Below are 13,216 nucleotides of genomic sequence, written 5' to 3' on the forward strand. Positions count from 1 at the left end.
GAGAAAAATAAAAACCTCTGGGACTCAGTAGGAGGGCAATCCCCCAACGATTGGGGAAAAAGATAAACTTTTACATATTTCTTCATCATAATATAATTTCCCACCTTTCCTTTATCCACAACTAGAATTTACCATCATGTCAGCAAATATTATCATTTACCCTCAGGGGAAACAGAAACAGGATTGATTCCTAATCTGTTAGAACTAAATGAATAGTTTTTTTTTTTTTTTTTAATTATGGAACCATTTGAAACATTGCCAATGATATTTCCTTTTGAACTCTGTGAGCCTCATTCAATCTCTTTTCAGTTAATTTCCATTCAGTAATTTCTAAATCCAACCATATCATTGTAAATTAGGCATCTCTGCTCAACAGGCTCCTAAGTCCTACAGATACACCATAACGTTGGACCATATCACTGCAAATTAGGTATCTCTGTCTGCTCAGCAGGCTCTCAAGTCCCACAGATGCAGACAGCAAGCATTTCTCTCAAAGCTACTGAAGGTTTCAAGCATGTCCGGAGTCCTACGCTGTATTCCAGATTTCCACTGAGTGCTATGCTGATCATACTTATGCAAGGAACATTCTGTGTCTGGGATTCTATAGGGAATGCTCTATCGACCCAAGTGAGGAAGTGACATGTCACCTGCTTGGATATCCAGACCGTGTCAGGGATGGTTTTTGAAAGGTGAGACTTTGCAGCAGGAGGTTGTAATTCTTATTACACCTGGATTGAAATGAGAGGACATGGCATTCTTTCCAGGCTAGGCAAGGAGTGTAAAACCAGAGAAATTAGCCAAGTATTTTAACATACATTCACCATTACACTGCCCAAGACAGATCCTGTCAGCTAGTTAGCAAATGCGTATATTTCCCATGAAATGTCAAGAGGATTTTTCCATCGTACCTGAGGAAAGGAAACTGCTGACCACATCCATCTCAGAAAGGAAAAACTTTTCAGTTTCTTCTCCACCCTCTTTTCACCTGAAGCTTTCTGGTTAACGTTTGGCTAACTTAACACACGCACAAAAATCCGATGCAGAGAGCCATCCTAATTAAAGCTTCCCCCGTACGAATAAAAAAGTACTCGGAAATCTTTGTTGATCTCCGAGACCTTTCAATCACCCAGCAACCTCTCTTACCGCTGTTTTCAATTTGGAACAGACGGGCTTCAAATTCAAAGATTATGTGTGAGGAAGCGGTTGCAGCAACTTCTAGGGAAAAACAATCACAGGCACGGAGACTAACGGGAGAAAAATAGAAGTAAAATTGTCCCTACCTTTTTTCTGAGAGTACGCTGGTGACTGCACCTGAGGGAAAGTAGGTTTTTCTTCAGTGAAATATTCAGGTTGGCTGTACGGCTTCAGGGCCATGTCCATGTCAGAGTACTCGCTTTTAAACATGTTTCCAGGGTAACTACAGGTATACGGCTGATTCACTGCCCAGGCCTGTTCCATATATATGTTGTTACTGTGCCCGGCCTGAGCATCACAGCTGCCGTAATTCTGACTATCTTCGACATAGGTGCAAGAGCCCGGACACTGCATATAGCCCGTGCTTGCAGCCCCAGGGTAGACCTCGTATATTTCCTGCACACAGAAGTTCATTTTGTGATTCTGTCCCCTGCGTTTCTACTTTACATACACACACACACAAGCGGTATGCGTGCACACCATCTGGGGCATACACACGGCTGTGCATACACACCCAGACGCATACATACACATCGAACGGCAGGGAGAGGAAAGATGAATAAACAGGACCAACAAAGTCACAGCCTGCTTCACTTTTGAGTAGTAGCACTTGATGTGCTAACGTCCTATTTATATTGGGTAGGCTGGTAAACTCCCCTGCCATTCAAATATATCGAGAGGCAGCTTTATGACCATCAAAGGTCTTAATCTGTGACTGTAGCTAATTCCTCGGGAAGATGGCAGACAGGTAGGGCTGACCTCCCCCACCTCCCAACATCAGATAAAGAAGTGACGGCCAGACAAGCCGTCTTATTAGACCATCACGAGCAGGATTCATTTTATAAATCATTCCAGCCCCTTTCAATATGATTAGAAAATGATTGCTACACAAAGAGGTGATTCTATCACTTTAGCTGACAACTTAAATGTGCCGTAGTCTAGGAGGAGCTCCCCTGGGGGACGGACAGAAAATCCTGAAATCAATAAGCTTGTTTATTAGCATTAACTCATTGAACATTTAATAGTGCTGGGTGGATGACCCCTCCATTAATCTAGGGTGATTTTTAAAAACAGATTTTAGTGTCTTAATCTGTTGCTAGAATTATTGATTTTCTTTTACAGAATTATCCGCAGGAACCAGTCACTGGCACATGTTTCTCTCTAGCTTTTAAAATATGTTAAAAAAAAAAAAGATTTTAATAAACTTTAGGGATATTTGTGAGAAACTTTTATGGGCTAAAACTTGGTAATTTTCCAAATCGGTTAGTTTTTACTTTCTAATGGAAGATTATTTATATACAACCTTTACAAGACTCATATTGTTGAAATGAACAGTAGTCAACTCTTGATTGAGTTGTGTGTGTGTGTGTGTGTGTGTGTGTGTGTGTGTGTGTGTGTGTGTTTAGCAAAAACACTGATGGATTTTTCTGAGAATTTTTGTTGGTGATCGAACTGTTGGTTTCTGGGGTTATGTACTCATAATCATCCTACCCAAGTCCATGAATATTTAATACTATATGGGTTGGGGATCATCTCAATGAAGTTAAGAAGCATGTATAAAGTACCTATTATGTGCCTAAGCACTTTACAATTATTATCATAGTTGATTTTTATGACAACTTGTAAGGTAGGTGCTGTTACTATTATTCTCATCTTTTTCTATAAATTATAGAAAAAACAACTGAGGTAAGTAGAGGTTGAGCGGCTTGCCCAGGGTCACACTGTCAGTATCTGAGGCTGGATTTGAACTCAGGTCTTAAGAACTCCAATACTTAATTCTACTTGGTATTCATTTTTTCTGCTGTCTTTTTTTTTTTTTTTTGTTATCCTTAAAAGAAACCAGAAGTCCTTACAAGAGTATTTTTAATCATACATACAAGTAAACATTTAATTAAAGTTTTCTTCTTGCTGAAAATGTCAAAACATTATATTAAAAGTAGTGCTTATTTTTTGAAAACTCTAGGAATAAAAGTGCTATAGACCTTATGCTTTTTTTTTTATCCCATCTCCTTTATTTATCTCAAATTGACCAAAACTAATACTTAGATTAACCTTTCAATAAGCTGTTTTCCTTTCTGGCAAGCACAAGTGGCAAGGAAGAATCTTTTTGGCTAAGTATTTCATGTTGGATGCAGCTAATTTTACCCAGTGCTTTTCCTGGCATAATATCCAATTTTTGTGGAGGCAAAAATCCAAGGACTTTCTTACTTTTTACTGCTTAGCAATATTAACGAAAGCCACGACCATTATTTTTATTTTTTTATTCCAAAGGAACAATTACATTTTTTTTTCTTAAAAATAAGATCTATAAACGCTTCTGAATAAAAAGCCATGTTTCAGAATTGTATCTCTAGTTCTTAGTTAGAAAACTTTCACGTGAGAAATCACAAAATAATGGGTAGGAAATGTTTTTTTTTTTTTTTTAAAACTAGGTAATCTGAAAAGCCCCAAGACTCAATACTGTGTGTTTGAGCATAAACCATTATTAATTCCTTAGAAGTCTCTGATTAGGATGGTTTTTAAAGCTATTTGAACCACCCTTCTTTCCCAATATGTTTTTATCTTTCAGTGAATGTAAACCCCACCTCCTGGAATCAGGAAGTTCTGAGTTCAGATCCCACCTCAGACACTAATTATGATCTTGAACAAATCACTTAACCCTTGTGTGCCTCAGTTTCCTCAAGTGTAGAATGAGGATCATAGCAGAATCTACCTCCAGGGTTGTTGTGAGGCTCAAATGTGACATTTCTAAATGATTTAGCGCAGTTCCTGGCACACAGTGACCATTTCATAAATACTTGTTCATTTCCTTCCAAATCAACCCTGTAGTTCCTACCGAGGGAGTATACTTAACTTCCAATAAATACATAAACTTACCGTTACAACTAAGCACAAATTTGGTTCTGGATTCATACTGAGTTTGAAATATGTCCTTGGCATGGTAATAGAAAGGATAATATTCTACAACCCGGGACTGACCTCTTCTCTTTCTTTCTGAATTCAGTAAAGATATTCATACGTATATAAGTGGGAAAATGAGAGTGTCCCTCTTTTTTTGCTCCTTTTAGCTTAGTATAATTTAGCTTTCTATGTAGAGTGCTCAAACAAGTTTAATTGGAAGCGTAATATGGCCTATTATATTAAATAAGTGGAAGAAAACCTTTAATTTAGCAAAATTATTATTCATATGTGATATAATCGTAAGAGTGGCAAAGATTTCTATAACATTTCAAGTCTTCAAGTGCTTTATATTAAAGTAATAGATCCTCACAATACTCCTGTGACATGGCTCCTATTGTTCCCATTTTATGGATGAGAAAACTGAGGCTGAAGGTTACTAAAGGACATGTCTAGGAACAGTTTTAAACTCCAATTTTTCTGACTCTGTGCTCAAGAAATTTGTGCTCAAATCCTTCTCTGACTCATTTATCTAGTGATCCTGAGCAAGTTTCTTGATACCCTCAAGAAACTCTTTAATACTATATTTTATAGAGCAAAATGCTTCTCTAATAAGTACACTCTAATATACTCTAATAAGTATATATTATATAATATATATAACCTATATAACCAGAAGGAGCTTCACTGAGAACTTGCTATACTGAAGAAAATGCAGGTCTGCTCAAAAATAAAAATCCCCACAGATAGAAGGACTTCAGAGAAGCAAAAACATGGCCTCTATTTCTGATGTGGAGTTTAGGGTTTACAGAACTAAACATTTATTACTCTTTCTTAAAAAGAAGCAAAACCTATCACCTCACTTATTACCCTACAGGATTTTGGAAAATCTGGTTCCTACAAATAGCTCTGGATTAAAATACAGATGTAAAGTATATTCAGTCCACCAACTTTGTCTATGTCTTCCAGGATCAGAGAAGCATAACTAGGGTAGGGTGATTAGAACTTTTTCCCAGGGTGCCAAAATTTAGAGGGTGCTAAAAGCCCCCGAAGCCTAGACACAATTGAAACAAGCAAGGTGGTGAGCACAAAATACTTAGGTTAAGTGATTGATTAGAAGGGCTTCTTGCCCAGGAGCCCTTCTTGGTCTTGCCTTGATCTTCCTTTCATTTTTCCCATATTTACCTCCCCAGCAATGGCAATGCAATGCCCAGAGGACTCCCCACCCCCAATAGTTACATTTGTCTTAAAGATTGTCTTAAAAACTATTTGGATGACAGGAATGGGCCTGAGGGTCAGAGTGGACTAGGGACTATGGATTCCCTCCATGAGGGAGTGATACCATCTGGAGGAGGAAGGGTTCAGGAAAAAGACATCGACAGGAAGATTAAGATGTATGGTAGAACTGCTCTGTGGGTCCCATAACTCCTTCCTGCTGACCACTGACCATTGCCCTTTAATTTTCTTACAAATATTTATTGTCTTCCTGAGCCATCCCACTCTTCTCCCACAACCTCCTCTTCTCCATGGTTAGTAGTCCAACTTATAATATTTCCCTTTCCTTTTTGGAGGCATTTATAGAAACACCTTGGTTATTTCACTTCATTCCCACAACAACCCTGGGAAAGTAGATGCTATTATTACCCCCAATTTACAGATGAGGAAACTGAGGCTGACAGAAAATAAAGTTATTTGCCCAGAGTCACACAGTTAGCAAGGGACTAAGGCTAGATTTGAACTTGGGAGTTTACCACACATACTCCAGTGTACTATCTATCTTTTTTCTAAAAAGCTCCCTCATTAAAACTAAAGGAATGATTTCAGAGCTGTCCAGCTGTCAAAGAGAAAAAAATCTGATAAAGCGAAAAGAGCTGGATGGATTGGGCAAGACCACATTGACAGGGGAAAGAGTGGCCGCCCGGTGTCGACTGTGCTGAATCAGAGAGGGCAGCCGAGCAGGGAGTAACATGCCAGTAATTCTGCTTGTAAAAATGTGCATCAAGTAAGGTTGGGATCAGCATGTTGGGGCGGCAGAAAGCACCTGCTATGAAGTGTGTGTTTTCTCTACCTTCTGAAAAATAAACTGGCCATGGACAGCTCTAGAGTGGGATCTGGGGCTGCTTCCCTTGCTATTCTAGAACCCCCTCACTGTCCATCTGGAGGATCTACAGAGACTGGAGTGAGCGACGGCCCTTTCTCACCTTCCTCATGTCAGTGGGAGGAATGGCCGACTGTGGGTTTTTGCAGGGCTCCTGCACTCCTGAGGGTCCCTTAGTAGAGAAAGGAGCTCACAGGATCAGGAGCCAAGAGAATCATGGGTCTAGAAGGAAGCCATTTCCTGGAAACTCTTCGTAAAGGGATTTTTAGATTTAAGGAGATTTTTAGGTTTTAGGATTTTAGATTTAAGGAGAAAAAAAAAAGAATGGATGGATGGAAAAGCATCTGTAAAGCACTTAAGCTATACTGAGTATTGGGGATTCATACCGAGAAGTGAGACAATTTCCATTCTCAAGGAGCTTACCTTCTAACTGGGGACATGTTACATCAAGGAGGGTTCAGACACAAGGTTTGGTGCTCATTGGCAGGGAGCAGGAAGGCAGATGTGTGCATTGGCAATGGTACCAATAGTAATGGCAGATGGTGATGGGGAGGGTTCTGGAGAGTATCTTTTCAGGACAGATGGCAAGGGCTGAGAGGCCAGAGTGTAGTCATAAGAGCTACCATTTTGTGGCACTTACTCTGGGCCGGGCACTGTGCTAAGCACTTTACAATGATTACTTCATTAGATCCTTGAAACAATCCTGGGAGGGAGGTGCTATTATTATTATTATTATTGTTCCCTTTTTACAGATGAGATGACCTCACTTACAGAAGTGAGGTCAAATGGGATTAAATGATTGTGCCTTAGATTTGAACTCATCTTCCTGATTCCAAACTCAAGGCTCTATCCATCAGGCCATTTGGCTGCCTGGATGAATGAATGCCTAAGTGAATGACTGAATGAATCATTGTTCAAACAGTACAAAATACCGCTATGCACTGGAAACACAGATAGAAAAGGAAGATGATCCCTCTAATAAGAGGAGATATATAGGGGTCCTTAGGAAGCCACAGCAGGAAAGATGATAAGGCAAAATGATTCTGCTGCCTTCCAGGAAAGAGTGTAACTGGTGAATCCCTGCCCAGGATAGGAGAAAAAAATCCATTCTACCACCCTTGAAATGGTAATAATGAGTCTGAGTTACAGAGTGCAGTAGGGGCTCTGGATTCCCTCCAAAAGGAGGGTGCTCAGCATCCTCTGTAGAAGGGAAGATTTGGGGAAAGGCATTGGCAGGAAGATTGAGATGCACGGTGGTAGCTGCTCTGGGGGGCCCTTTGGGACATGGTGGGGTCTAGACAGTAATGGATTCAATTCATCTTTTTATTTTCTCAACCGATTCCCCTCTGACCAGTGGGAAAGAATTTGCATTATGGCTGAGCAGAATGCTAAGGGCACTCTATTAACGTGGAGGAGAGCAAAGTTTGCAGTCGCACGGAGGAAGCAGTGTTATCCGTCCTTTGTCTGCAGTGATGTAGTCTATGTTCACAAGGAATGGACCTGGTTATCTTTTCTCACTCCTAAAAAATCAGGGGAGATAGTAAGGTAATGAACTAGTCTGGGACAAAACAGAGACTCAGGGAGCCTTTTGTCCTTCTATAAGATGGATCCCAGTGTACCTAACTACGGGCTGGTCAATTTTGCCAGGATTCTAGATTGACCTGAGGGGCTCCCATAATAACATTCATATTTATTTGTTTTTAAATTTTTTTTTATTAAAGCTTTTTATTTACAGAACATATACTGGATAATTTTTCAACATTGATCCTTGCAAAACTTTCTGTTTCAAATTATCCCCTCCTTCCCCCCACCCCCTCCCCTAGTTGGCAGGTAGTCCCATACATGTTAAATATGTTAAAATATATAACATTCATATTTAGATGGCACTCTAAAGAGATGGAGTCAGAATGGCAGATCAGGGGCATTCACCTAGCTGAACTTTCCCAACATTCCCCTCCAAACAACTTTAAAAAACAACACCTCAAATCAAATTTTGGCGTGGCCGAGCCAACAAAAATTCGGGGTAAGATATTTTTCCAGCCTAAGAAAACTTAAGAGGTTGGCAGAAGACTGACCCGAGGGTGGAGGCCTGTGTGGAGCCCACACACACAGCGGTGGCCACTCCCATCACTGCAATAGCAACTTCTGGAGCATTCATCCAGAGGGCAAAATAAAGACTGAAAGAGTCCCTAATCATCTCCTGAAAAAGATCCCCAAGTGAAAGCTCCCAGGAATCTTAGACCCATTTCCAGAGCTCCCCGGTCACAGAATAAGAACACCTCAAACAGTCAGAAAGACATAATGTGAATATTGTGGAGTCACAGCCAGGATGACACAAGATTTAGTGGCTTCCACGTGAAAGGAACAAAGGGCTTGGAATAGGATATTTCAAAAGAAGACAGCATTCCAACCAAGAATTATCTGCACAGCAAAATAGAGTACAATCCTTCAGAGGAAATATATGCACGCATGTATGTGTACATACATATATACACATATGTGCATATATGCACACACACACACACATGAATGAATCAGAGGACATACAAACATTTCTTGAAGAAAAGACCAGAGCGGAGTAGAAAATCTGACATTTAAACAGAAGACTCGAGAGAAGCATAAAAAGATAAACATGAAAGAGTAGTCATAAGAGATTCAATAAAGTTAAACTGTTTACATTCTTATGGAAAGATGATACTTATAACTCCTAAGAATTTTAGGGCAGTTAAAAGGAGGTTACATAGACAAAGGGCATGGGTATGAATCAATTATGTTGGAATGATCTCCAAAAAAAAAAAAAAAAAGGAGGGAGAAACAGGGATATACTAGAAGAAGAGCGAAGGGAGAGGTGGAGTAGAGAAAATTTTCTCATATAAAAGAGGCATACAAGGAAGAGCTTTTACAATGGAAGGGGAAATGGGAGATAGTGGAAGGCAGTGCTTGAATTGTACTCTCACTCGAATTGGTTCAAAGAAAGAAGAATACATACATATACATACACGTACATACAGTTATCTTTTTATCTGCTTACATGTACCTATACATACATAAACACACAGCTGTGTATAGAAATGTAAGTTACTCCAAAGGAAAACAGGAGGGAAATGGAATAAGAGAAAGGGAAAAATGACAAAGAGGAGGATGGATTAAGGTAGGCAGTGGTTCAAAGCAAAACAAGACTTTGAGAAGAGAGCAGAGAGGAGAAGAGAGGAGAGAAGAGAGAGGAGCAGAAGGGGAGGAGGAGGAAGAGGAGAGACAGACAGAGAAAGAAATAGAGAAAGAGACAAGAGAGAGAGAGACAAGGAGAGAGAGACAGGAAAGGAGCAAGAAAGAGAGAGAGAGAAAAACATAGAGACAGAGACACAGAGAGAAACACACAGAGAGAGACAGAGACACAGAGAATGAGAATAGGATGGGGGAAAAACATACTGTTAGTAATCATAATTGTGAATGTGAATGGGATGAATTCAACCATAAAATGGAAGCATATAGTGGACCAGATTAGAAACTAGAATTCCACAATATGATGTTTATGAGATACACTTGAAACAGAAAGATATATACAAAGTTAGAGCAGAATCTAGTGTGCTTTAATTCAAGTAAAAAAGTCAGAAGTAGCAATTATGATGTCAGCCAAAGCTAAAGCCAAAGTAGACCTAACTAAAAGAGATAGTCTAGGAAGCTACATTTTGCCAAAAGGTACCAGAGACAATGAAGTACTATCATTTTTTACAGCAAATTTCTCAGATAAAGACCTAATTTTTCAAAGTATATACTGAGTATGGAACTGTCACATTTATAAAGTTAGAGCTCCAATTGATAAATGGCCCCTGAGAAGAAAGTTTTCAGAAGAAATTAAAGCTATCTATAATAGTATGAAAAAATGTTCTAAATTCCAGCTTCTCAAACTATGAGTTATGACAACATACTACCATGAATGTGACACATTCATAATTGAATGTATCATGAAATTATTATTTAGTATCAGTAAATGTTTGATTTGTATACTCTCATATTTCTTTATACCCAGGATCATGTAAAACATTTTCAGGGAAAAGAGTTTGCAAATAGAAAAAGTTTTAGAAGCTCTGTTCTTAAGCACTATTGATTAGAGAAATGCAAATTAAAACAACTGTGAGGTAGCATCTCACACTTATCATTAAGGGATAGGAGTAAAAGGGATAGAAAGGATGAAGGAAAAACAGGTACACTAATGAATTATTAGTAGTGTTGTGAAGTAGTCTAACCATTCTGGAAAACAACTTGGAACTATGCCAAAGAGCTATAAAAACCCATCAATAATTCTACTGGGACTGTATCTCAAAGACATAAAAGAAAAAAGAAAAGGACCCATATGTATACAATTCTATCTATCTATCTATCAGATCTTTTGTGGTAGCAAAGAATTGGAAAGTGAGGGGATGCCCAACAATTGGGGAATGGCTGAACAAGTTGTGGTATATGATTGTGATGGAGCATTATTGTGCTATTAAAATGATGAAGTGGGATGGTTTCAGGAAAAAAAAAAAACAAACATGGCAAGACCTATATGAACTGATGCAAATTGAAGTGAGAAGAACCAGGAGAACACTGTGCCCAGAAATAACAATTTTATATGATAATCAACTGCGAGAGACTTGGCTACTCTGATCCAAGATAATTCTAAGAACTCATGATGAAAAAATGCAATCTACCTCCAGAGAAAGAACTGAACAATTCTGAATATAAATTAAAGTGTAGTTTTCTCACTTTGTTTATTTATTTATTTTTGTTTTTTTTTGAAACATGGCTAGTATGGGAATGTTTTGCATGATTTCACATGTCTAATTGATATCATATTGCTTGACTTCTCAGTGGGTGTGGGAGGGAGGGAGAGAATTTGGAACACTCAAAATTCAAAAAGAAAAGGATGTTAAAAATTTAAATAATTAATTTTTGAAAATTGATGGAACTTGAAATTTATTAGCAAAGTTCTTTCTGTACATTACCTCAGATTATCACAACAGCTTTGTGAGATAGATGGAGTTATTATTCCTTATTTTACAGAGGAGAAATCTACTGTATATGTAAACATAGACAACTCGTACAACATATCTGTCTGTCCATCTATTATCTATAATGTGTCTATGAAAATATTTTATATACCATACTGCCTACATAATATACTGATTACAATACATGAATATATATATGTATACACACACACACACACACACATATACACATACACTAAGACCTGAGTTCAAGTGCTGATGTGTATGGCTGAGCAAGTTGCAGCTACTCAGAGCTCCAGACAAATCTTTGACTCTAAATTACCAAATAGCTGCCAATGAGCTTTGGTAAAGGCAGTTCTTTAAACCAATGGCATCATAGTAACAGACCAAATCTACACGTATGTATATAAATAAACACACATATTCATACATGTGGTTAGATTCTTTGTCTCTTTCCCTGAAAGTTTATAAACTCTTTTCTCACACCACTCCTAGGCTTGTTCTGATTCCTGATTTTACCAATAGCGGACCTGAGATAGCACCTCTGAGAGGCTGAGTCACTTGGCCCAGATCCCACAGCTCCTAAGTGACAGAATTTGGCCTCTCACCCCAATTGTCTGATTTCTAGGTTGGGATCTTTCCAGGGTTTCACATTTCCCGCTCTGGGCAAATGTGTGAGTGGCCTGTTGGGTGAAAAGCCAGCCAGACAGGAGAGAAGCTCAAAGCTTTAGCCTGTGCCCAGGTCAGTGGAAATAGAAACAGAAAACCTCCAGGAGAAGGGAAGGCTCCCCAGAAAAAGGAAGAGCCATTTGAAATGGTTTGTGTAGGCCCCTGGAGTGCGACTTGTTGGAGAAGGAACCTTAGAAGTCAGTCAATTGAATTGTTCCTTGAATTGTGTCCAGAGTTCCTCTGCTTTGGTCCCTTCCAAATCACCAGATGGACTAACCAGGAATCCAAAAAACCCTGACTTGTATAACAATTACACTTGTAAAATGAAGAGTTTAGCTCAAATGACTCCTGAGTCCCTTCCTCTCATCAGAACTACAATGCTATCATCTTGGAAAGAAGGAAAAAAGAGAAGGGAGAAGAAAGAAGGAAAAAAAGGAAGAGAGGGAATGAGGGGTTTAGATTGTGATTTTTCTGTTCTCAGAGCCTAGGAGAGTGCTCTTTATAAAAATTTGTTGCATGGAACAGCAAGAAAGAAATAAAGAAGCGAAGGAGATAAAAAGAAAGAGGAGAAAAGGAAAGAAGGAAGGAAGAATGGAAAAAAGGAAGAGAAGGAAAGGAGGAAAGAAAGAAAGAAGAAAAGAAAGAAAGGGAAGTAGGGCAGGAAAATCATCTGTGTTATATAGCAGCAATGAGTTCTCTCAAATCCAGTGTCCATGTCACAAAGCAGAAGCAGAATTGTGGTTACTGTACATTCAGTGACATTCAGATTTGCTTGCTTTCTGTATTACGATCTGAGAAATGTTTGCTACATGAATGATTGAAAGGGGAGCTACATCTGGCCATCGGGCCATTGATTACAGCAAATCTCCCTTGCCATTCGTGGGTGTCCTGAACAGTGCAATCCGCTGATTCCCCGTGGTAGGGCTATGAAGGACGGTTCCTCTTCGCGTGCTCCAGCTCACAGATGGCGCTTGGCTTGAGGAGAGCTGCGGCTTGGGGGGACTCCTGTTGGCTTCGTGGCCCGTCCCCGTTGAGCTGTCCCCCACTTAGGAATCTCAAGCATGGTGGGGGTGGGGGAAGGTGGGCGAGTGGGGAATTATGTGCTTAAGATTCTCTTAAGAAGACAGACTGCTCCTTGCTCGGTGTTTCTTTATTCCCAGCCATCCTCTCTTGTGATTACTGAACATTAACTCTTCAATAGTACGCTGGTTGATTTCCGGCCCCAACCCCAGAATCCTCCTGCTTCCATTTGTGAACATGACTCATTGTTTCGAGATGATTTAAGTTGCTACACCTGAACTTCACTGATAGACTTGTAAGACATTTGTGCTATTTTAAGGACCCTTTTGCATATGCCATTTCC

The 13,216-nt window shown here is 39.4% G+C and overlaps 1 protein-coding gene across 6 annotated transcripts in view; it reads right to left on the reverse strand.

Moving 5' to 3' along the window:
* The window catches only part of THRB (thyroid hormone receptor beta), a 399,316-nt gene that overhangs the window by 45,076 nt on the left and 341,024 nt on the right, over positions 1-13,216 (reverse strand). The window contains exon 1 of one of the 6 annotated variants that reach the window (XM_012551367.3): positions 1,281-2,564. The exons of the other annotated variants lie outside the window; for them this stretch is intronic. Within the exon in view, the coding sequence (XP_012406821.1) occupies positions 1,281-1,608 (328 nt within the window). The 5' untranslated portion in view covers positions 1,609-2,564. Of the gene's footprint in view, positions 1-1,280; positions 2,565-13,216 lie in introns of those variants that run through there. 6 annotated transcript variants of the gene reach the window in all.

Source organism: Sarcophilus harrisii, chromosome 5, assembly GCF_902635505.1.
Source record: "Sarcophilus harrisii chromosome 5, mSarHar1.11, whole genome shotgun sequence".
NCBI lineage: Eukaryota > Metazoa > Chordata > Mammalia > Dasyuromorphia > Dasyuridae > Sarcophilus > Sarcophilus harrisii.